The sequence below is a fragment of the Pinus tabuliformis genome, chromosome 5_1 (assembly GCF_031772625.1).
Source record: "Pinus tabuliformis cultivar Carrire ecotype Pingquan chromosome 5_1, CPIR1, whole genome shotgun sequence".
NCBI classification, from domain to species: Eukaryota; Viridiplantae; Streptophyta; class Pinopsida; order Pinales; family Pinaceae; genus Pinus; species Pinus tabuliformis.
The window spans coordinates 326,625,159-326,649,232 of NC_142305.1; the positions used below are offsets into that span (position 1 = coordinate 326,625,159).

Consider the following 24,074-nt stretch of genomic DNA (forward strand, 5'->3'; position numbering starts at 1 on the left):
ACAATTGTGTGTCTCAGATTCAGTATTGTTGAATGTATCAGGGGAAGCTTGGGCAAAGGCTTTGTGGGACAAGTTAGAGACTTTGTACCAATCTAAGTCTCTGATGAATAAACTGTTCCTACGGAAAAATCTATATAACTTGACGATGAAAGATGGAGACTCGATGACAGAGCATCTGAACGCAGGTAATACAGTGGTAAGAAAATTATTATCTATTGATATTAAAATTTCAGATGAAGATAAGTGCATCAGTTTGTTGTGTTCTCTACCAGATTCATGGGATAGTCTGGTTGTTGCAATAGGTAGCAATGCAATTGCCTTGCAGTTTGATGAAATAGTCTCATCCTTGTTGTTGGAGGAGATGAGACAGAAAAATATGGAGGGACAAAATGGTGATGCCTTGTATGTACGAGGACAGTCCCAGAACAGAAACAAAAATAAGTCCTCGAGTGGGAGATCTAAATCTAGAGGGAGATCTAAATCTCCCAGAAAACCTATAAAGGTTTGCTAGAAATGCAGAAGGAAAGGGAACTCCAAAAGGGACTGTAAATCTAAAGCTCGTGAGAAAGGAAAGGGATCTGATGATGCTCCTTCTGCAGAGGTGAAAACCACCTCAGATGAATGTGGGGATGTGTACTTGGATTCTTCATCAAGTGCACATGTAGATCATGAGGTATGGTTGATTGAATCAGGTGCATCCTTTCACTTCACTCCCTATAGAGAGTGGTTCTGCGAGTATGAGAAATATTCTGGTGGTGATGTCTTCTTAGGGGATGACAGGAAGGCTAGAATCATTGGTCGTGGAAAAGTTGAGTTGAAGTTGCAAGGTGGAAGGATTATAACACTTCTAGGTGTTCTTCATAATCCTGCATTAGCCAAAAATCTAATTTTTGTAATCTAGATGGATCATGGAGGTGTAAAAACAGTGTTCAAGAAAGATACCTGCAAGATGAAGCGGATGAGGTATTTTTAGATGGATGAGAAAGTGATGGGTCTGTAAATTTGGATTATTTGGATTCTGAGTTGTTTTAACGTTTGATGCTTTGCATTATGGCCCCTAAATTTACTTCTTGTTTCTACTACTATCACTTCATCATTTTCAACCCAATCAAAGATTGCAATGGTGAGATAAAGTCTCTTACCTAAAATCCACTCTCTTGCAGATCCTCTCTTAATTTAACAATTTTTTTCATTGTGGTATTCTTCATAACCTAAAACCAAATCTAATTATCACAAACCTACATTGAAGCTTCTCTACTAAACTAAATGATCAAGATCAAAATGTACATATATAAATATAATTTAAAAAAAATACATATATTTAAAATTTTAACATTTTTTTAAATAAAAAAATATAAAATTATATTCGTAAAAACAAAAATATCCATATATATAATTATTAATACTATAAAAACCTACAATTTAAATTGTGCATAAATAAAGTAGCAACAAACTTAAAAGCCATTATTATAATATTTTGGTAGTGCTATAATATTTTGGTAGTGGCATGCACTAGTGACTAAGTCTAAAGGCCTCCCTTATAAACATTTTCATCAAGTGCATGATTTATGGAATTGTATAAAAATTACAAATTTATTTCATAAACATCTTTATCATGGCCAAATCTTTATCATGGCCAAGTAAACGAGTAAGACCTCTAAATCCATGTATTAAAAGCATATTCATCACCTATCGACTAATTAATTACGATTTATTTAGTAAACATCTTCATCACACACATCTATCACTTGTCCTCTTACGTATCCATTGGCATTACTCGACCACTGAAAGTGTCAATCTCCTATAAACAAAATCCAGGGATTGTTGAATAAAAGTATCATTCAGCCTACTTCTTTACCGTGTGGTGCACCTCTTGTTTTGGCGCATGAGAAGAATGGTTAGAATTTACTTGAATGGGATTCAAGAAGTGGCTTTCATCAAAGTAGAGTTATTGAAGGAGATATAAGGAATACAACATTCAAAACCAGGCAAGGTTTGTTTGAATGGCTTGTTATGCTTTTCATTCTTTTCCATGCTCCTACTACTTTTACACATATGAAGAAAGGTGTGTTGAAGTCATTTCTAGATAGGATAGTCTATTTGGATGACATTTTCATTTTCAGAAAATTTCATTATGAACATGTCAGGTGTGAGAAAAAAATACTTGATGTCATTTGTCAAAAACATTTGTTTATGAAGATGTCGAATTATATGTTGGATAAAACTTCTTTGATGTACTTGAGCCATGAAATTGGTTCTTCCAAGCATGTTCAGGTTCCAAAGGCTTTTTGGCAGTCTGCGTGGAATGTGGAGAAGGTGAGATGAAGTTAGACCTCTCCAATGTTGATGTCGTAACCGTCGGTCGTGGTATTGACACCATTCCTACAGACACATGTGAAAGAATCATACCTCCCCATGAAGCCACAGATGCCTTTTCTCTGCTCGTAATTTATGTAGGCAAGTTCAAGATAGTCATTTAGATAAGAGGTTTTTGGGAGAAACCCAATGTTGGAGGAGAAATTTTGTTAATTTTTCTTCTATTGTAGTTCATTTTTATTCGTTGGCAGTTGTGAAAAAGGTCTTCCAGTTGGGAGGAAAACAACAAGAGGCATTTGATGCTTTAAAACAAAATCTCACTACAGCTCCAGTACTTGCTTTTCCAGACTTGAGATAGTTATTTACATTTCAGGTCGATGTATGCAACTATGCCATGGGTGTAGTCTTTTTGCAATGTGGTAAGCCCATTTATTTTCATTCGGAAATTTTCAAAAATAAAGTGTTCAAGTTGTAGTGACAAAGGCACTGCCATTGGATGGGTTTTCTTCTACTATTCCACTCGGTCAAAAGGTATAAGAAAGGTACAAGCGATAAATTTGTTGATGTACTTTCTAGGCTTATAGTTTGTATAACTACTTTCCTCACACATTATTTTTTTTACATGAAAGTTATGTTATGAAAAATACATACTTTCAAGATGTATATTCAAGCTTGAGTCAAAGGAATCAAGTGGAGGAATGTGTTTACCAGTTGCATCATAATGTATTTTATCATCTTGATGAGAAGGATTTTGCTACTAATAGTAACATGGACAAAGACAAAGAGTTTATTGAACGAATCCAAATGGTACATCAAACAATGCAAGAATAGCTTGAAAAAGTTAAAGGCAAGTACACAAAAGGAATGACAAGAATCGTGGAGATCACAAGTTCCAATTTAGTGATCAGTGGATCAAGATTGGAAAGGTAAGGGAACTATACCCTCACCTACTTGTCAATTGAAAGTGACCTTTTGGGGTCCAAAAGTCTTCTAGTGGGGAGGAGTGATTAGGTGCTTAAAATTAGGTTAAAAAATAAAAGTGTTAGAATCTTGATAAAATTATCTTCTGATCGAAGAGCTCGTCATTCTCATTCCAATGGTGCGAACGAGACTCAAAATTCGAGCTCGTGTGTAGAAGTTATAGCAAGTCAAAGTTCAGGTTTGACTTGCTCACATGGCAGGATTGGATGATGTGGCAAGGTCCTTTAGCGAATGAGGAGGTGACAAGTGGCAAGCTGCAATTTGCCCCCACATGTCACAAATCGCAATCATAGGTAGGTTGGCGTTAAAAAATTGGCCCCCGAGCAAGGAAGGGTCGCGATGCAAGAATGCAGGCAGGAAGGCATTCAAGAATTGGCTAGAGGTGCAATGCTATGGATCACAATCGAACATTGGAGAAGGGAGGTGTTATAGAATCGTCCCTTGGTAGGTACCAGGTTGCGATGCGATCACACATCGCGCGCGACACAATAGAATCAGTCCCGGCATGTTTGGGTTGCGATGCGATATCACAATCGCAAATTGCAACATGGTACAAAGTCTTGCATATAGAAGACCTCGGTTCTCCATTGATGGCGAAATGTGATAGGTTCCTTAGATGCGATGCGACTATAGGCTGCAGTTTAATGGTCCGTCGGGTCCACCGTATCGCAATAACACATTGCCCGTCTTGTTCACAGACCATAAGCCTACAGGATTCCGCAGATTCTGATTTGCGATAAGACAGTGAGTGCTTGTAGATTATGGCCCACCGCGCGGTGAAATTTCACCCAGTTAGTGGATTTTCGGAGCTAATTTGTAGGATCATGTCGAAAATTGGGCAATTTGTGGAGAAAATAATGGGAAGCCATAACTTCTTCATTTTTCCACCAAATTGGATGCAAAAAGAGGCTAGATGGCCATTTTTGTGTATTTTGGACTAATTGGAGTAGGTTTTAGAAGCATCTTAGCATTGTAAACAAATATTTTTACAATTTTGAGAATAATAGAGAGGCCCAAGCCACTGGAAGCTGGACCAAGGAGACATAGCCCAGGAGGGGTGAACTCCATTATCATGTACTTGTTGTAATGTGTTTTTGATGATGTTCTATACATGTTTATGTTGTTGTTCAACTTCTTTTTTATGTTAAATTGCTCATAAAAAATTAACATAAAAACTCTTCCATTTACTTGCAAAAATTGATGAATCCTTAAGCACAATGAAAGCATTTTGTTTATAATTTCAGGAAGATCTTAGCAGTGCAAACTAATATTCTAAATCAGATCAGTATGCGTTTATGCATTTTTCATGAAGATGTAACTCTTACCCAACATATGAGGTTAAGTGTTTGATCCCATGTGGACGTTGGTCAAGTTAAAACACATATATCACAACAGTTCATCATAATATTTGTATTGGAAAATAGATTTAAATCAATATCCCCTCATTTTAACACACGCACACACACATATATATTCTTAAGGTAGGTCATTCCCACACCAAACTTCATTACATTTGCGAAATTCTATGGGTATATCCATTTCTTTAAATATGTATTTGGATATGGAAGGACCCTTTAATATATTCATTGACCAAGAATATTGAATATAAGAAACCGTAAAACTTTTAACATAGTGTGGTAGAACCACTCTTAATGTCAAGCCTTTGTTGAGGATGGACTAACAGTACATGACACTCATTAATATGTAGATTAGAGACTTAGATAAGTAGAATAATCCACAAGGACTTCGCTCAGTTAACCTCTGACATATCATGTGCGTTCATGGCATACTAAACAATACCCTTAATTTGACTACATATTAGAAAATACCTCTAAAAATCACATTATTAATCTCGTAACAATACGAACCCAATACACCTTCCCAATTTTAAAAACCCCTACTTTCACTATATATTTTAGGTACCCATTTTTTTCATCAACATTTTTTATACCCCTTTATATTTTTTCATTAACTTTGAGCTCCATTTTCTATATGTGCCAATATAAAAACCCTTTATGCCCTATTATATGATCAATACATTATGTCATTTTTCATCAATATATATCCCTCAATATGAACACACGTGGTATGGTATTGCTCCCCCTGTGAATCCCCCATGGAATAATCATACAAGTACCTTCATGAAATTATTTCATAAGCAAGTGATCATCCTTATGAAACCCATGGAGGTAGGACCCCATCTACTGTTAGCTTGATTTTAGTCTAGACTTTATTAAGGGAAAGACTTATTTAAGAATCGCAATGTTTTGTGAAAAATTTCGAAGAAGTGTGTCAATAGAATTGAGGAAAGCACATTTGAGGCCTTTGCGCCAGAGCCCTTTTTACTCTTATAGACCTCTTAGTAGGCTTGGGGCCTAAAGAGAGATTAAAATGCGCACCGAGATTAGATTTCTCTAACGCCTTATTGTTTCCGTGCAGAGTGAAAGGGGATGGAACAAAATCAAGGGGCGGGGGGGGGGGGGCATTCGAGTGGATAAAAGCATTATCCTGGGGTGGGAAAAGGACCTTTAGGATAGTTCTTCCACTTTCTTCATTGTGCTTTGCATTGAATGAATGACCTATTGAAAGAACTATCACATTAATTGGAGTACTTGGAGAAATCTGAAAATACCTCCCACCACCCTTTGACCCTATCGATGCGCTACTTGGGAAATCAAATTGTGGTTCGAATAGTTGAAAAGGATACAATTTTTTCCCATAATCCACCTCATCCATTTCCATGTTGGAAAAGTACTTGGACAAGCCCCAAGAAAGGTAGAAAGTAAGCCAGAAAGAAAAGTGAATCATTTCACCCTCCCATATGGATCATTAGAAAAAAATTCACTTGCCATAAGAACATAACCTAAAATCAAATCTAATTATCATAAATCTACATTAAAACTTCTCTACTAAACTAAATGATCAAGATTAAAATATACATATACAAATATAATTTAAAAAAATACATATATTTAAAATTTTAACATTTTTTAAAATAAAAAGATATAATAATACATATATTTAAAATTTTAACATTTTTTTAAAATAAAAAGATATAAAATTATATTGGTAAAAACAAAAATATTTATATATATAATTATTAATACTGTAAAAACGTACAATCTACGATTTGAACTTTGCATAAATAGAGTAGCAACAAACTTAAAAGCCTTTATTAGAATATTTTGGTAGTGGCATGCACTAGTGACTAAGTCTAAAGGCCTCCCTTATAAACATTTTCATCGAGTGCATGATTTATGGAATTGTATAAAAATTACAAATTTATTTCATAAACATCTTTATCATGGCCAAGTAAACGAGTAGGAAGTCTAAATCCATGTATTAAAAGCATCTTCATCACCTATCGACTAATTAATTACGATTTATTTCGTAAACAACTTCTTCATCGCATACATCATCACTTGTCCTCTTACGTATCCATTGGCATCACTCGACCAGTGAAAGTGTCATCTCCGATAAACAAATTCATGGCCCACATCATTCCTTTGGGGAAGTTCAAGTTCATGCCGTACTTTTTTAAAAGCGACCCTCACTAATTATGCACACGTTTACCGAGTCACTGATTTCGTTTTATTTCTCTCCACCAAACATTTACTGAGTCAAGTCGTGGTTGAACATCGTTATCACATACTTGTACACAATTTCATTTACCATTTCCAAAATACGGCGTCGACTGAGCAAGTGCCAACGTTTCGTGTTTTAATAGAGATATTTCCAGGAAAATTTGAAGGTTTGAGGCCTATAAATACACATTACCGCCATACAATTCTGAACATCGTTTCATTATCGTTTCCTTTGTTGCGAGTGAAGATGAAGGCGAGTGCAGTCCTAGTTTCAGTTTCAGTTGTATTATTCTTTGCTACCTTTGTTTACTCTGCAGATCCGGATCCCGTTAGAGATTTTGAGACGGGATTGAGTACCTTCACCCTGCGTAACATTTTCAAGAATGGAGATGTTAGTAGCGATACCGGCGGGATTCGAGCTGCAACCAATCCTCAAAACTTTCCTGCAGTCCGGTAATATATTCACATATTATTTGCTTGTGGAAATATTTTGTTTGTATGGCCTGTACATTAAATTAATTAACGGTGTTAAATTGATTTTGCAGAACACAAGGGCTATCTGTGGTGAGGTTTAAAATGGTTCCGTGTGGAAGCAACCTTCCTCACACACATCCCAGAGCTTCAGAAGTTCTCTCCCTTTTGTCTGGTGGACCCCTTCAAGTTGGCTTTGTTGACACCACTGGTATTAATCCAACTCAGGCCAACACATCTTATTTTCTTATTATCACGATGTCTATTCACTTATTATTATTATGTATATGATCTGATCATTCAAATTGATTTGCTTTAAACTGAATGATTAAGTGCGTCACACATTGATATTCTTTACCCGGGGATGTTACCGTATTTCCCAGAGGTGTGCTCCATTTTGAACTCAACGTTGGAAGCGTGGAAGCTGAGTATTTGTCGGCACTTAACAGTGAAAATCCCGGCACTCTGGTACGCCTGCATCCAACCAATTATATTTCCATTATAATTTGAAACCTAGTGCTGCAATATATTTCAGATGGTTATTGATTATATCATATCATATTGTTTTGGATGATATGATTTCAGACTAGCAGCGAAGCTTTATTTCATATTCCCCTGAGAGCACTGGCAACATCCCTGAACGTGGACCAGGGGGCTGTAAATTGGCTGAAGTCAACAGCTCATCGGTACGCTCCTTCTCTGAAGAAAACTGCAAACAGTGGGTGTGTACCCGGTAGAGATATTACGACAGCCTTTTAGTCACTATTGCACTTTATGAATATACTGTAACAAACGGCGCCAGCGCGTAGAAGTCGCCACAACGACCACAAATGATGATGGCCACAAATAAATATAGATTTTGAATTTCACCTTTGTTCGATCAAACACTCGATACATCGAACACCTATAATCTCTTCGATGTTTAGATACAAGCGTGCACGCATCTATGCCAAACATTGTTTTGTTCCTTATGTGCAAAACATTGTTTTGTTCCTTATAAAGTGAATGGATAGTACATTTTTAGGCCGATAGGCCTTCCTTTGAAAGGGACTTTCGTCGTCTTTTTGATTCTCACGCTGACACCTGGTGGACTGGGCAATTTGCTTAGTATTTGTTCAGGCTTGATTCTCATGCTGACACCTGGTCGATCGCCTCTTCTCGCTCCATCGTTTCAATTCCCTCTGCAACGGCTTCGTTCGCATAAGCAGCATGAATTCCCGTAATTTTTCCGATGTTTTCGTCGTGCGTTAATTGACTGATGTGCTTTGAGAGAATCTTTAAACTTTACAGGAGAGAATGTGCTTATTTTAATTAAATAATGCATTTCACACGAGCATTACATGGTAGTTATTCCTTGTCATTTAGTTTAAATCTAGTCAAATAAAATAAAATAAAAATACTTCATGTCACTTAGTTTAAATATATCTAAATAAAATAAAAACAAGATTCAATTTTAGTATGAGTATGTGACATATTGATAAATTTATAATATGTATATCTTTTATATTGGTTTCGAAAATTTGTTTAAATATTTTTTAACTATCTATAAAAATTAAATGTAATGAATATGATTATGACATTATGCCGATACGGTTATTCCAATTAAATAATCGTATCGGCATACCTTAGCTACAAATGGGTGAAATTCATTGCCACCTGTAGCATGTAATATAAAGGAGGACAAATGAACTTCTGCCGGGTTGTTGGAGATTCAGAAGCTTCAGAAAAGGCCTGTAGCCTAATGGCATGTAGCAATCTAGCATTGCAGAGTGTTTGAATTAGATAACAGCCCAAAACCAAAGATATCATCCACAAATGAGATGCAATTAGGGGATCACGGCTTCAATCAGACATGATGTTATGAAAATTCAATGTCAATACAAATTGGACCAATAGACAGATTTTTTTAATCGTTGACATAAGACAATTTGAATTAACATGATCCATAGAAAGATCATTAAGTTTTAAAAAACTTAGATGACCTTACACTTATGCAGAGCAGCAAAGGTTCCTTCTCCTCTGGTAGTTATCAAAAAGGAAACAGATGGCTAAAATTTCTTAACGCCTTTATCCTTTTGTAGAGAGGACAATGAAATTGTGCCTATTCAATGTAGGTTTCGATAAAAGGCCCGTATCAATCGAGCATTCCAGTGTTTCAATGAGATAATACGCCATAATCAAAGAGAAGATCCACAAGGAGAGACAGTTAAGAAATCATGGCTTCAACTAGACACAATGTTGTGAAAAGTCAAAGACGATAATGGACCCTTGGGCTGAGATTTGATTTATTTTTATAGTTGACATAAGACAATTTGAATTAATATGATCCATAGAAAGATCATTAATTTTCAGAAATGGTTCACATAAGCAGATAACCAAAAGTTCCTTCTCTTCCAGTGGCTACCAAGAAGGAAAACTATAGAGAAATTCAACAACTCTAATTTAATAATCCTATCGGCCTCTCTTTGTACCTTTTGGGACAATTGCTAGTTAGGCCGATAGGCCTTCCCTTTGAAAGAGACTTTCGTCGTCCCTTTCATTCTAAGGTTGACACCTGGCATTTTTTCATCTTGCAGTTTCGCATTTGTTAATGCCCCTGTATGCGCTGTTAATCAACATAAATGCAATTTGAAGCAAACCTAATGAGTATCTTCCCCATCTCCACAGCCAAATTAAAAAACCTAGTGACAAAAGCAATCTTCACCAATTTTTATTTAGCCTGGCCTGACAACCAAATTAAGAAAACTAGCGACAAAAGCAATCTTCACTAATTTTTATTTAGCCTGGCCTAACCCTAACCTCTATCAATGGTAGGTTTTACAGGCTAATGATATTAAAGGAATCTTCACCAATTTTATTTAGCCAGGCCTAACCCTAACTTCTGTTAATGGTAGGCTAAAGATAATAAACAATTTGAAAACCACAGAAAGATATGACAATTAATTAAGTTAGAGATACCCTTTTTACATACAAAGCAAGAGTCAACTTTATCATCCAGGAGGACATTGCAAGAAAATGGACATACCCTCCAATAGTGAAATGCCATTTAAATAAAACAAGAGTCAACTTTACCATCCATGAGGAAACTGCAAGAAAATAGACATGCCCTCCAATAGTGCAACGCCATTTAAATAAAACAAGAGTCAACTTTACCATCCATGAGGAAACTGCAAGAAAATGGACATGCCCTCCAATAGTGCAACGCCATTTAAATAAAACATGTGTGGCATAACTTTAAAGTATGGTAAGGCATTGAAAGCCGAACATGTATAATCTGAAATGCATATAAAGTATGGGAAGATATTGAAAGCAGAAGATATATAATATGAAATGCATCTCAAAGTTGAAAACCCTCTTTCATTCAAACTTGAAGTTTTAACAAGGGAGGCTGCATCGCAGCTAGTCCCTGCCTTTTGCTGGGTGAGGCTTATGAAGGAAAGAACATATGATGTGTTTTATTTAACAGTCTAAATGCACATAAGAATAGGTTTTTAGCTAGATTTGCTTAAGATCATGAAATTAAAATAACTTTGAACATTGAGGAATAAGATATATACACTTCATAGCATGCAGTGAATAAAACCGTGTTAGCTAAAGTATCCAACAAAAGACGAGTTACTTTCACAAAATACCTCAGAAAGCTTTGTTTCAACTGATTTTCGTTTAAAAACATATCATAAAAGAGATAAAGAGGCTCATCTCTGCTACAACCAACTTGCGGTGAACAACTTGTTTTCTTGTTGCGTACCACTCTTCATCCTTCCTCAGCAAAGTAAGGGTTGGAATCAGCCTTAAGTTCCTAGTATTGATATAGGTTGGGCACAAATTGATAAAAGTTAAACATTCGAATAGGATTGCTGAGTGTACTGAGTTTCCACTCTTTCGAAAGTTTTTAATAGAGATGCTCAACAACTCTATTCAGAGGAAGCAACAAGTATTGTTGAGATGTGGCGGGGTAAACCAGGGTGGTGTATTGCGATCCATCAATAGTCGGTTTGCAACTTTGCATGATGGCCACCATTGTAGATGAACGACTTAGAAGATAGTACGAAGAACGTCCACTCAAAGCAATCTCTATGTTAAAGGGACAAACTACAAAACGCATAAAATAGTTAGGAGGAATTTACAGAAGGACGAGAGGAACAGAAAGTAATGCAGGCGCGCGCCCTTGTTAAGACAACCAATTAGAGATCTTACTGTACTTTCTTCGGGGAGAATACTGATATAAGAAAGTAGAAAACACTTAGTTTTGCCGAGTCTAAGAAAGGTTAGTAATATTTGAAAAGCACTGTCCTGAGAGAGTAGAAAACACTTAGTTTGCAGAGTCTAGGATAAAGTCGTACTATATTTAAAAAGCACTTGAGTTTAGCTTGGCCAAATTTAGGAAAAGCTAAAGAACCAAAGCATTCAATCTTCACTTCCAAGAAATTAGCTGTTACCAAAACAATAGAATTGGCCGCATACTTAAATTTGTCAGCTTTCTTTTTTAGGCTTCTCAAGCTAAATTTTAGCGGAAATTTTATTTGTCCGCCATGTCATGAAAGCCAAATGAAAAAGTAAATGAAATCTACACGCATTGTCTCTATCTTACTTTGTATTTGCTCGCAGAGTCCATACAAAGATCTGCCCAAAAATGGAGATTAAAGTTTTCAGATAGTTAGAAAAGCAAGAGAAATCCGTCTTAAACCAAATAAGAAACGTTAAATTTTTTTATTAAAAGCATTTTATTTTATTAAAGATTATTTATAATTTATATTTATTCCTATCATATATAAGATTTTTAGTTATCATTTAAACACAACCCGTTCTTTATTGACATTCTTTTTGAATATACTCTACAAAACTTTGCATAGTGGCAAATATATGTAAAGTATCAAAGATTTCATGTATGTCGAGGAGTGTGTTAATAAAGTTAAAAAAAACCAAGTAGGAGTTTGCATGCATTTGACGTGTCAGTAGCAGTGCATGCATTTCCCACTAGGCCAGAGTAACCGCAATTACGTGTGATTGCGTTCGAATCCCTTGAGTCCGCATTCCGGTAAGCAGGATAGGATCCGGAGGCATAGGAGTTGAATTAAGACCAAATGCTAGCGAGCACGAATCCTTTGTTTGTTTAGTCACGAATCCCCCTTCTTTTGCGTTAATTGCGAATCCCTTCTTGAAAGCCTTCTTCCCTGCTTCCTCAACCTAGAAGAGAGCAACAGCTGCAACAGAGGGTTCCAGAAGGGGAGGGCGGCAACCCTTGAAGAAAGAAAGCATGTTGATGTAACCGTTCTGAATCAAAGCGACCAGATCATGCATTGTCAGGTGAGAGCCATTGCTTATAATTGGAGTTGTTGGGTCTCGATTGTGTATGGGGAGAATAGCTCAGTTCAGAGGGAATCGCTCTGGAATGACATTGTATCTCAGGCCTCTGTGGTGAGGGGAAATCCATTGATGATTACTGGGGATTTTCATGCTATCAGAAATCACAACGACAGAGTAAGTGGGTCGAGTGATTGAGAATGAGCCGGGCGAGAGGGAGGGTTGTTAGCAAAATTGAGAATGAGCCGGGCGAGAGGGAGGGTTGTTAGCAAGTTAGGCAATTATGGGCCAGTTGTGGATCAAGCAATAAAGAAAGGGTTGAAGGCGGGGCTGGTATTAGTGCTTTAGGGCATGGTTACAGGTAAGCGCACTTCATGCATGTGTATCGAAACACTACAATGGTATAATGAAGTTCTGGTTCCTCAGTTTTATATCCAGTTACTGTATATATCCATTATTTTAATAATATAAATTCCATTAACAAATTTTATTGTATATATCCATTACAACATGCATAGGACAGTATCAATTTGGGTTATGTACTGGTTGGTGTACAGCGGACTGTTCCAATATTAACTCAAAGTAATTGACTGCCTTTTATTCATATTGATCGATTATGTAGCTGCGAAACTATAGGTAAGTAAATCTAAAAGAAAACTCATTTAAATGCTGTAGGAATTAAATGTAGATCCCAATTTTATTAAATATTAAAATTTAAAACTTCTTTCTTTCACAGCTGCTTACTGCTTCTACTAAGCCGTCTAGCGGATGAGATACGGGCTTGCTGAGAGGATATGAAAGGAGATAAAAGAATAATAATGTGGGAGATATACCTGAAGGTTTAGCGAAGGCAGGGCGGCAGCGGGCGGTATCTGTGGAGATGCTTATACTGTATCATTTGCCTTAAAGAGTTTCACTCATAGTAGCCCGTCTCGGACCGCCGATTGCCAGAGCTCAAGAAATGGCTGGAAGAGGCTCGCCCCTCTCTCGTCAGGGGCTTATGCAGGAACAATCATAAAAGAACAGGAGTACAACCATTATGCGCTGACTTCCACTTCCATACTAGAGGATACGGTTTCGACAAAGGCGGGGGCATGGGATTTCATGAATAAGTAGAAAGATGCTCTGTCTCATCCACTCTGCGTAGATTGACTGAACACAGAAAACCTGATTTCGTACCTGTAGTCTTTCTATCTCATTAGTAAGGGATTGGACATCTGGGAAATGGCAGTGTGACCACCATTATTTCCTGATCCGTTTTCATTTGCTTGGATAGACCCAAGCAACCCAAGCAAGACCTCAGGATGCAGCTCAACCCGTCCATAAGCAGCATCAGATTCCAATCACATTCGTGCGAAGCATAAGTAGATAGAAGTCGTTTGGTGCCCGGCGTAAGTCCTAGCGAAGCGTCCCAGCTTCTGTAATAAAATGAATTACTCTGCTTCCTGTTATCTCTGGTTTATATCTTAGCAAACAGGCGGTGGCATAGTAAACAGGCGGTGGCATATCGATGAATGTATGACACATGTTTAGATGTAAACGAAGTGGTGGATGTAAACGAAGTGCAGGCAGGCGTACATGCAGTGGCAGTGCAGTGGTAGATAATATAGTTACATGTACTGTTGCATATTCATAACATTTAATGCCTTAAACTAATATTAGAATTAGTTTACCTCCCTCAAAAATTCTCAAAAATGCGAAAGGAACATACTAATATATGATATGATTTTAGCCTCCCCGCCTCGGGAAGAGGCTAAATAAGATGATTAAAATAATTGCCTTATAAAACTACACAGTGATCCTTAAAGAGTTTGGATAAAGTTAAGTTATCCATGAAAATGACAAGCTAGAACTAATGCTATCTCACAATTTTCGAATACTATAGTCCCTGGCCATTGCCAGATGGCAGGGACTAATAAGAGAAAAACTAAAGGAAATAATTAGTTATATATAAATATATAATTTTTGTGACAATGTTAGGTTTAGGAATTTTTCTATTTAATATTAAAGTTTATCTTAGTTTATACTTAATTTATAAATAAATATTATCTCAGACAAATAGATATTTATATATCTTATAGAGGAATAGGATTACATCAAAGTTTATTATATTATTTGTTTATAAATGACCTAATGTTATTGTTTTAAAAAGCACCACACACGTTATCGTCGTAAATAGCATAAGCCAAAACCAACGAGGATTAGGATCCTTTTGCCTCAAAATTTGCATTAACAAGGTTTTCTTCCCCAAATTTTAAATTTTATGGGTTGCTTTGAAAATTTAATTTTAGTTGTTATCACTTGTTGTCATCGGATAAGATTCTGGGAAACATGTGACAAAGATTAAAAATAAATAAATTTAAACCTATGGATTGTTTTGAAAAAAATAATTTAATAGTTATCACTTGTGCTCATGTCAAGGTTTTGTGAAAGTATAAAAATTAAAAATAATTTAATTTAAATATATATTTTTGGAGTTGTTTATAATGCGACTTTTTGGAGATTTCGGTGACGGAATCCGGCGGAAAAAATTGAGGTTAAATCTTGATTTGTATTATTTAAAATGGTTTTTTAACTGCATATTTGGATTCAACACCCTGAAAAACCCCTGGGACACTTTGATTGTGCAAAAACTAGCTATCAAACTTGCGATTCCAATAAATTGTTGCCGGATTTTGACCGGAAAAACCCACCGGAAAAGCTTCCAAAAAATCGCATTATAGACAACTGCTATATTTATATGGGTTCCTTTGAAAATTTTAATTTAATGTTATTATTTATTTTCATCCATCATAATTTTCGGAAAATATTTATTCGTGTAAATATAAATATTAAAAATAAATAAATTTAAACATAATCTAAGGTTGTTTTGAAAATTTAAATGTAATGGTTAACACTAATTTTTATTAACTAAGGTTTTGGGAAAACAAATTGAAAATTAAATATAAATTAATTTAAACAGATATTATGGTTTTTTTATGTTGTTTAAAAATGCTATTTTTATTTTTAGAGTTTTGGTTGGAATATAACAAAAAAAAATTGGCCAAATTTTATGTTTTGTTGTTCAAAATGGATTTTTGATTGTATATATGGATTCAACACCCTGAAAAGGGGTAATATTAAGATTGTGGATAGTTTACAACCCAAATTTATGATTCCAAGAAATCTCTCTCAGATTTTGGGCAAATTAGATTGGACAATATGCCTACGGCTTATAACATTAATGTAATTATATTATTTTGGAATAGAGTTTCTAGAATATTAATTTGATTATCAATAATTATTAGATAGATGGTAGGGATTTAACCTCCATTAAATATTCTAAAATATTCTTAATAGTATGCACAAAACAAAGGTTGAGATTTGTCTCCAAAATAGTTATGATATTTTTACCCTTTTAATTAAATTGATTAATTAAAGAAAATGTTATATGAGTGAGTTATATTTTTTTTTGGGGCATGTGGTATTGATAAGCCATTTTATTGGTCCATGGTATTGTAGCAAGCCTATTTGTAGATATGGTAAAGTAGGAGTGAACCTCCATGATAAGAATTTTGTTACATTTTTTTTTCAATAATATATATATTTGTAACTTATGTATTAATGTTTTTTATAATTATTAGAAAGAATAATAATTTAAAATAAAATTGTAATTACACATATAGGCATGCCTATTTTGGAATATGGCTTTTATAATTTCAATTTAAGTAACAATAATTATTAGGTGGATGGGGATTTAACCTCCCCTAAATATTCTAGAATATTGTTAATAACATGCACATATGAAAGGTTTATATTTATCTCCAAAGTAGTTATGCTCTTTTTGTCATTTTAATTAAATTAATTAATTAAAAAATTGTCATATGAAATGAATTATGGTTTTATTGGGCATGTGGTATTGATAATCCATGGTACTCATCTGTGATATTGTAACAAAGCCAATTTATAGATTAAGAATCTTCATTGTAAAGTAAAGTAGGGGTGAATGTCCATAGTTAAGCATGTCGTTACATGTTTTTTTAAATGTATATTTATTATTTTTATAATAAATAGTAACCAAGAGAGATCCATCCTAATTAGATCTATCAAGCCCGGAGAGGGATTAAATATCTCAAGATGCAAACTTGATTTTGAGAGGAAATTTTGAAGAAAGATTTGCACCTCAAGAGATTTGATTGCTCTCTAATCTTGGTAGATTTGGAGTTAGGATGAATGTATGCTAGTTTTGAGAAGCACACTAATAAAATGTTTTAGTATAAAAAAAATCACTTGTTTTATATAATTTATACATAGTTGACATTGAAATATTTTATTTATGTTTCACATTCTCCACATTAAATTGTCAATGCATACCACCTTATATTTGGTAGTAGAGAACATAGAATAAAACCTCTCTCTTTTGGGCACTCTTTCTCTATATATAATTAATTATTTTTATTATTAATATTTTTTTAAATGTTACATAACTCCATATTAAATATTGAAAGAATTACAAATCTCCCTCGTACCTTGAATTAAAAAAGACCTGTTAATGGAATGAGAACTCTCTTTTTCTTGTTAAAATCTTTCGCTCAACATGCATATTGAAATTTTTTATTTGTAACCCACATTAAACATTATTTTTGTTATTAATACTTGTTAAATGTTATATATCAACTACATATCAAGAATGAAATAAATTATATATCTTCCTTGTAAGAGAAAGTGAAAGTATAAGAAAATTTTTAATTTAAATTATTATGAAATAAGTTTCATATCTCTTTCACAAAGGAATGTGAAAATATAAGAAATTTTTAATTTAAATTATTTTATTTTTCTCTATATAAAGTTGATATAAAATTATGTTATTTATTTTTCTCTATATAAAGTTGATATAAAATTATGTTATTTAATTGGACATAAAATATTTTATTTATGGCTAACACTAAAATATTTTTTTCATTAATATATTTTTGTTTTAAATATTACATATCAAATGAAAATAGAATGAACTACACATCATGTAATATCAATAATATTATGTTTACATGACATCATATTAATTAGTGATGGAATTACATGTCCCTCGTATTAAAATGTAAATTGTTTTTTTTTTACTTTCAATTAGTTAATATCTCTATATAAAGTTGACGTAAAATAAGGTGGAAATTGAAGTACGTCCTGAAGATGAACCATTTAGAGGGTTCGAAACATGACCAACACATATTGATGATGTGATTAATTTGAAAGTCAATTTCAAAGAATCAATATGGATCTATTGTTGCTGCGATCAACACCCTCCAAAAATTTTCCCGCACTTGAATTTTGGAGCCTACTGAGAATCTTATGGTTTTCCATCCTATGACCACTCCATGGTCGTTTGATGTTTAGTAAAACGTTTAAGCCTTCTTCCTAGTTTTAACTCTCAATTCACTTGCACACACATGCTCAGTCTTCGATAAGTTCACGAGAACACTTCCTTAATTCAAGCTTGAACATTCATGGAATCGTCCTTGTCATGCCAGGGTAACTCCAGAATAGGCAGAAGAAAACTGATTGCATAATTCATTAGCTAACTATCATTTATACAGAAATAGGACGGATCAGTTCATCTTCTTGATGACTGATCGCGTTCCAGTTCACCCATCCGTTGAGGATTAGGTGTCAACATTCCCCCCTTTAATCTGAAGGGATGTTGGTGAGTCCAAGCATCGTTCTGAATCTTTCAAGCTTTTCTCTTCCAAGCGCTTTGGTGAAGATGTATGCAATTTGCTCGTTTGTGGAACAATGACGGAGATGGATTGTTTTGGCCTCAACATGATGTCGGATCAGATGATATTTAGTATTGATGTGCTTAGTACGATCATGGAACTTTGGGTTCTTGGCCAACTTTATTGCAGAGGTGTTATCAATCATGAGTGGAGTTGATTGTATTTGTTTTACCTGCAAATCTTCAAGAATTTTCCTGAGCCACACAATTTCTTTTGTTGCTTCAGCTGCTGCCACATATTCTGCTTCTGTTGTGGAATCTGCTGGTACTGATTGTTTGCGTGATCTCCAGGAGACAGCTCCTGATCCAAGACTCATAGCATATCCTGAAGTAGATACCCCAATTTCTTTGTCTCGATCGAAGTCTGAATCAGAGTATCCAATCAAGTTGAAGTCGTCCACCTGTGTATACTTGATTCCAAGGTCTTGAGTTCCCTTCAAGTACCTTAGAACTCTTTTTGCAGCAGACCAATGTCCCTCACAAGGCTTTTGCATAAACCTGGAGAGGATTCCAACAGCAAATGAAATGTCTGGTCTGGTAGTAGTGAGGTAGATGAGACTTCCTACAAGCTGTCTATACTTTGTTGCATCCTCAAGTTCCTTTCCTTCAATAGATGTGAGCTTCAAGTTTTGTTCCATTGGAGTAGAAAGAGGATTGCACTCTGTCATGCCAAATCTGTTTAACAAATCTCCAATGTATTTCTTTTGAGAAAGAAATATGGATTTTGGATGTTGGGTTACTTCAATGCCAAGATAGTAATGAACATAGCCCAAATCAGTCATTTCAAAATTTTTTCCTAATTCTTTCTTTATGGATGCAATATAGATTTCATTGTTCCCTATCATTAAAATATCATCTACATATACCACAAGATATACAACTGTTTTGCCAACTTTCTTGACAAATAAAGTTGCATCATCAAGATCAAAATGATTGAAGTTGAGTTATCATCTATCTTTGAAATGGCATTCAACTGCTAGAGCAAAATAAACCTGTTGCAATTCTTTGAATTGAAAGAGAAAATTGATAGACATAAAAGAGTCTCGAGCAAGACATTAATGCCAGACTTTCTTTTATCTTTAACCCATGTATTTCAAAGAACAAACAAAGAAAACACATCTGCAATCCTAAGACCATTACAAAGTTGAAAGAAACATGTCTTTGCATAACTTTGCAAACTTCTCTGCTTGTATGTATTCAGACCAACAGACCTTAAAAAATATAGTAACCTCCTATGAACCTTCACCCAAACATCAGCCAACTGAATCTACTAGACATACAATGTACTGATCATTTGCAACAACCATCCCTTGTAATTTTTTCTACATTTCTTCCAATAAGAATATTAAACATCTCAAAATACCGTGCCCTACTCGGAGAGGATAACAAGAAACAGACTAAACATAGCACTAGAACTAAAGGTTATCAGCCAGTATTATATATATTATATATATGTTTGTTTGTGTCATTGGCAGATATACTTAAATTATCAGCTTGGTATGTTTAAGTCTTTGAAGAGAATACAATAGCAAACTATTAAGATGACAGAGGATTCACATTATCAGCTTCTAACAGCAGCCAGCCTGATTTTGGATATGGACTATGACTAGGACTGTTGACAATGAAAGAGATAAAAATAATAAAATCCATTCTTGTCGAGCAAGAGTTACAACAGGCATTTGAGTACTAAAAGCATGCTTGGTTACTAGTAGATGCTTCATATATATATATTCAATAATAACAATTCATTTTCTTTAGCATTCAGACGCTTCATATATATTCAACAATAACAACACAAAGCTTGTTCGTCAATAGACCTATTACTTGCGGAAGTTCTCAATGACAACAACATATTTTTTGGACAAACAGAATGCTTGCTTATTGAGGCATTAAAATCAAAATACTGTAAAAAGTTTTCTTCAAAGCCTGTCAATGTTTCCAGCATTGAAGAAGATTGGACTATGTAAATGAAACAAGTTCAGCTCAATTAGGCACCTATGCCAGAGACTGCTTCATATGAATGAATACGACAATGTTAACAAAGAATCATCATCATGTTCAAATTCAGACAGAATAGACAGATTATGGAAGGATCCAACAATCTGCCACTGAAACAGAAACATCTGAAAATGACCTTTTGTGGATACCAAGACTCCAATACATGTAAAATTGATTTTCACCGGCAAACATTTTGGCGAGGTGCCAGATGCAACAAGGCTAACAACATTGGCACAAGGCCTCGTGTTCTGTATTAAACATTAACAAAAATTACAGGAAATTCATATGCTTGCCATTGCATAATCGAAAAATATAACGATTTAAAGCAATCGGCCTAAAAATTGCGGAGTACAATGATATAGCCCAAGGCCTTCCATGGGGCTGGGCTATTTGCCCCTCCTTTCGTTGCGGGATTGAATTCTCTATAACATGAGCTGCTGCTTGAAATTATGAATGAAATTTTCAGCCATTGCATTCAGTTTGTCCGTGGATAGGCCATCTGGGTTTGTGCCATCTTTAGTCCTAACACAGTTGGTCATATCTTCATTATGAGGAACTTCCAAGACGTTGGATGCGGCCGCGGCCACTTTAGATTTGTTCATTCCCACATGAGAAAAGCTTTGGGTTGGCTCAACCAGAGAAGAAAAATCATGGGTTTTTCCTGAAAACTGAGGCGGAAATGGAGTATCAATTGGAGGAGAAAATTGATGGGTTTTTCTCAGAAACTCTGGAGGATTTGAAGACTCAAGCTGGGGAGACAAACGATGGGTTTTTGGTGAAAAAACGGGTGGGTTTGGAGCCTTACCCTTAGGAAATTTATGTTTTTTCCGCCTTGAAGGCTTAACCAGTGGAGGCCTAAATTGCAGCTCCTTTTCTTCTTCAAAATTCTGTCCATGTTTATCAAATGTAGTCCTACGCATATTGCCAGCTTTCTTCTTATTATTATTGCCATTGGTGGGACCTCTGCTAGAGGTGACTGCAATAGTCCCAATGACCAGATTTAATTTGTATAATTTTGATTAAGGATTTATTTTATTTTGGTTAATTTATTGACTAGGTTTAGTTTGGATGATTGAATTATTATAATATTTATTATTTTGAACCAAAATACAATTCTTCAATCATTTATTCCAATCATTTATTCTTATAGAAAGTATACTCTATACTAGTAGATCAGAAACTCTGCTACAGAGTAGATGTAATCAATCACCAATTCTCTGCTACCATTTTTAATGCTTTATAAGCCCAAAATAATATATTTTATTCTGAATATGCTAAAAATAAATGTGAATCAGGAATTCCAAGCAGAATGATGATAATGGGTTTTTTTTCCAAGGAAAAACCTGTAAGGTAACCCAAGGGATGCATGGCATATCCAGTAAACTTCTTGGTGTAGATTAGTGCATCTAGCTCGGAGATTTGAACTTGGTACCTGCTGACAGGAAACTAGAATAATGACGACGCATCGCACTGCAAATTCTAATAAACAGGAGAGTATCTCCTCTATATTCTAATCTCACAATCAACCCACGTACCATTTACTTCCACAAATGATCCTTTACATTGGCTAAAGGGTCGTAACAGTTGATCAATGTTTACTCATTCAAGACTTTAACAAATGATAGCATTGAACTACCATTATACATTGTGCATTCTAATTAGTGTATACATTTCAAGGTGTTGCTTTAGACTCCCTTGATTGATCCCTTAAACATTTCTTTTCCAAAATTTGAAGCAGGATGTTTAGGGCAGCAAAATGGAGGGTTGAAAGGAACAAGACCAAAGCTGAGTTCAAACTCCAGTTTCAAGTCACTCAAGTATGTGTCCTGACCAAGTTGCTTATCTATTTGCAAAACATTGTAAACAAAACCATTCAAGGACAAGTTCTCACCAGCTGTTATGATTAGGTGAATTTCAATTGTAGCTTCTGAGATGGATAATTGCATATAAATTGTATTACAAAATGGAGGTTCACTCGCCTTACCAATCTATTAAACGTAGCATCAGGTCTCGACATTTATCACGTATGGATTTGTTTTCCATTAGTGTCTGAAAGGATAAACTCATGCATTGCATTTTTGATAGAGCTACAAATTATGCAAAAACCTTTGCAGTAAGGTTAGGAATTCTCATCTTGAGTAACTGTGCAAATAATATATAGTTTTTCCTTACCTATTATATATCACGTCCAGACCAGAGAACAATTTACAAAGTCAGGAACATGCCTGAGAAAACCATGTTAGATGAAAATATAGCAGAACAACTGACCTTTGATTGCAATGGTGCCAATCTTGTAAAATTAGGGTTTACCCTATCCTTAGAGCACAATCCTGTATAATATGAGTTTACCCTATTCTTAGAGCACAGGTGAACTAATTAATGTCTGTCTTCTTGTAATAAGGCAATTTGGAGCATGACCCAAGTCATCAAGATCGTTTTGCTACATTATCTTGATTATTCAGGATACCTAGAGGAATGGATGCATCTATGTTAACTTCTATTAACTTTGAACTAGCATTGTGTTGATCAGCCTTCTACAGTTTCTTCATAGTTGAAAACTACAATGGACATATATTGTCCTGCTCATTTCAGGTACCACAACCGGGATATGACAAGTTGAGTATATCCCTGATATCATTAGAGACAGGTAAAATCGTAAGCAATACAGGAAGAGCTTCCATCAATAACGGAACTTGTCAATGGTCTGATGCAATTTTTGTAACTACAAGACTCGAGCAAGATGCAAAAACTGGGAATTATCATGAAAAAATGTACAACCTTGTTGTATCAACGGTACTGCCTATTTCTCATCTTTTACATACATTTTAATCCTTTTTAAATAATTGAATATTTACCATTATATTGACTTGAACACAAAAAAATTAAAGCAATTCTGATTTGTTTTTCTTTTGTTTAAATATAATTTCTGCAACTTGCCAGGGCTCTTCTCAATTTGGTTTCCTTGGTGAAACAACCATCAACCTCGCAGATTCTGTAGGATCCATCACTCCATTATCTGTTTCTCTGCCCCTTAAAAGCCCTATCACTGGTACTATTTTACATGTAAGGCGTCCGGAGGTATACCTAAAGTTTTTCTCTCATCAGAGTTTTAACAATAGCTATTTGTTGCTGTTTTATATTTTAATGAAATTAAAAAAAGTTAAAAGAAAATTTTGAATTCAGCTATCTATACAAAATAAATAGTCTTGTTACCTTGTTTGTTGGCAGGTTAGGATTCAACTCTAGATACTTTCTTTTCTGACTGATTACACAGAGATTTTGAGCGAGAAAAGGATGTCTTGGAAAGAGAGCATCATAACATGAATAATGAAGCTGCTGCTATGACCCTGATGAAAGTGCTATATTTTATGAAGCGACAACAAATGGCCATGGCAGCGAAGTAAGACCTCTAGGCTGATACAAATGGTTCCTATGTAAACATTCATACTCTATCATAAAATTGTATGTTGGAAGTTTGTGATGGCCAATAATGCTTTTGAATGATACTCTATAAAGTGGTAAACATCAATAAGAAGGGTGTTAATGGTTAGTTTGGACAATCTGGAAAAATTATGCGATAAGCTTTTTTACATCCTACACTGGCACTTGTGCATTCTTTTCTTATATCAGCCTGTAAATTATGTTTGGTGCATATGGGCAAAATATTCATA

General features: G+C 35.0%; 1 protein-coding gene and 1 pseudogene across 2 annotated transcripts; both read left to right on the forward strand.

Annotated features, from left to right (window-relative positions):
* The first annotated feature begins 7,111 nt into the window (after positions 1-7,111).
* Positions 7,112-8,287, forward strand: LOC149164694 (germin-like protein subfamily 1 member 20; annotated as a pseudogene). Its single transcript, XR_016260274.1, has 4 exons — positions 7,112-7,334; positions 7,427-7,565; positions 7,674-7,820; positions 7,938-8,287. The product of XR_016260274.1 is annotated as a germin-like protein subfamily 1 member 20 (transcript).
* A 13,727-nt stretch (positions 8,288-22,014) lies between these two features.
* Positions 22,015-23,731, forward strand: LOC149164695 (uncharacterized). Its single transcript, XM_089430967.1, has 4 exons — positions 22,015-22,220; positions 22,996-23,196; positions 23,344-23,466; positions 23,632-23,731. Exons 1-4 carry the CDS (start codon positions 22,143-22,145, stop codon positions 23,647-23,649), a joined length of 420 nt encoding a protein of 139 aa, XP_089287093.1. The 5' UTR covers positions 22,015-22,142; the 3' UTR covers positions 23,650-23,731.
* The last annotated feature ends 343 nt before the right edge of the window (positions 23,732-24,074 follow it).

Coding starts and splice junctions, on each gene's coding strand:
- LOC149164695 (XM_089430967.1), top strand. CDS start 22,143: ATGTTTAGGGCAGCAAAATGGAGGGTTGAAAGGAACAAGACCAAAGCT. Junction 22,221..22,995: donor TCCAGTTTCAAGTCACTCAA/GTATGTGTCCTG, acceptor TGCTCATTTCAG/GTACCACAACCGGGATATGA. Junction 23,197..23,343: donor ACAACCTTGTTGTATCAACG/GTACTGCCTATT, acceptor GCAACTTGCCAG/GGCTCTTCTCAATTTGGTTT.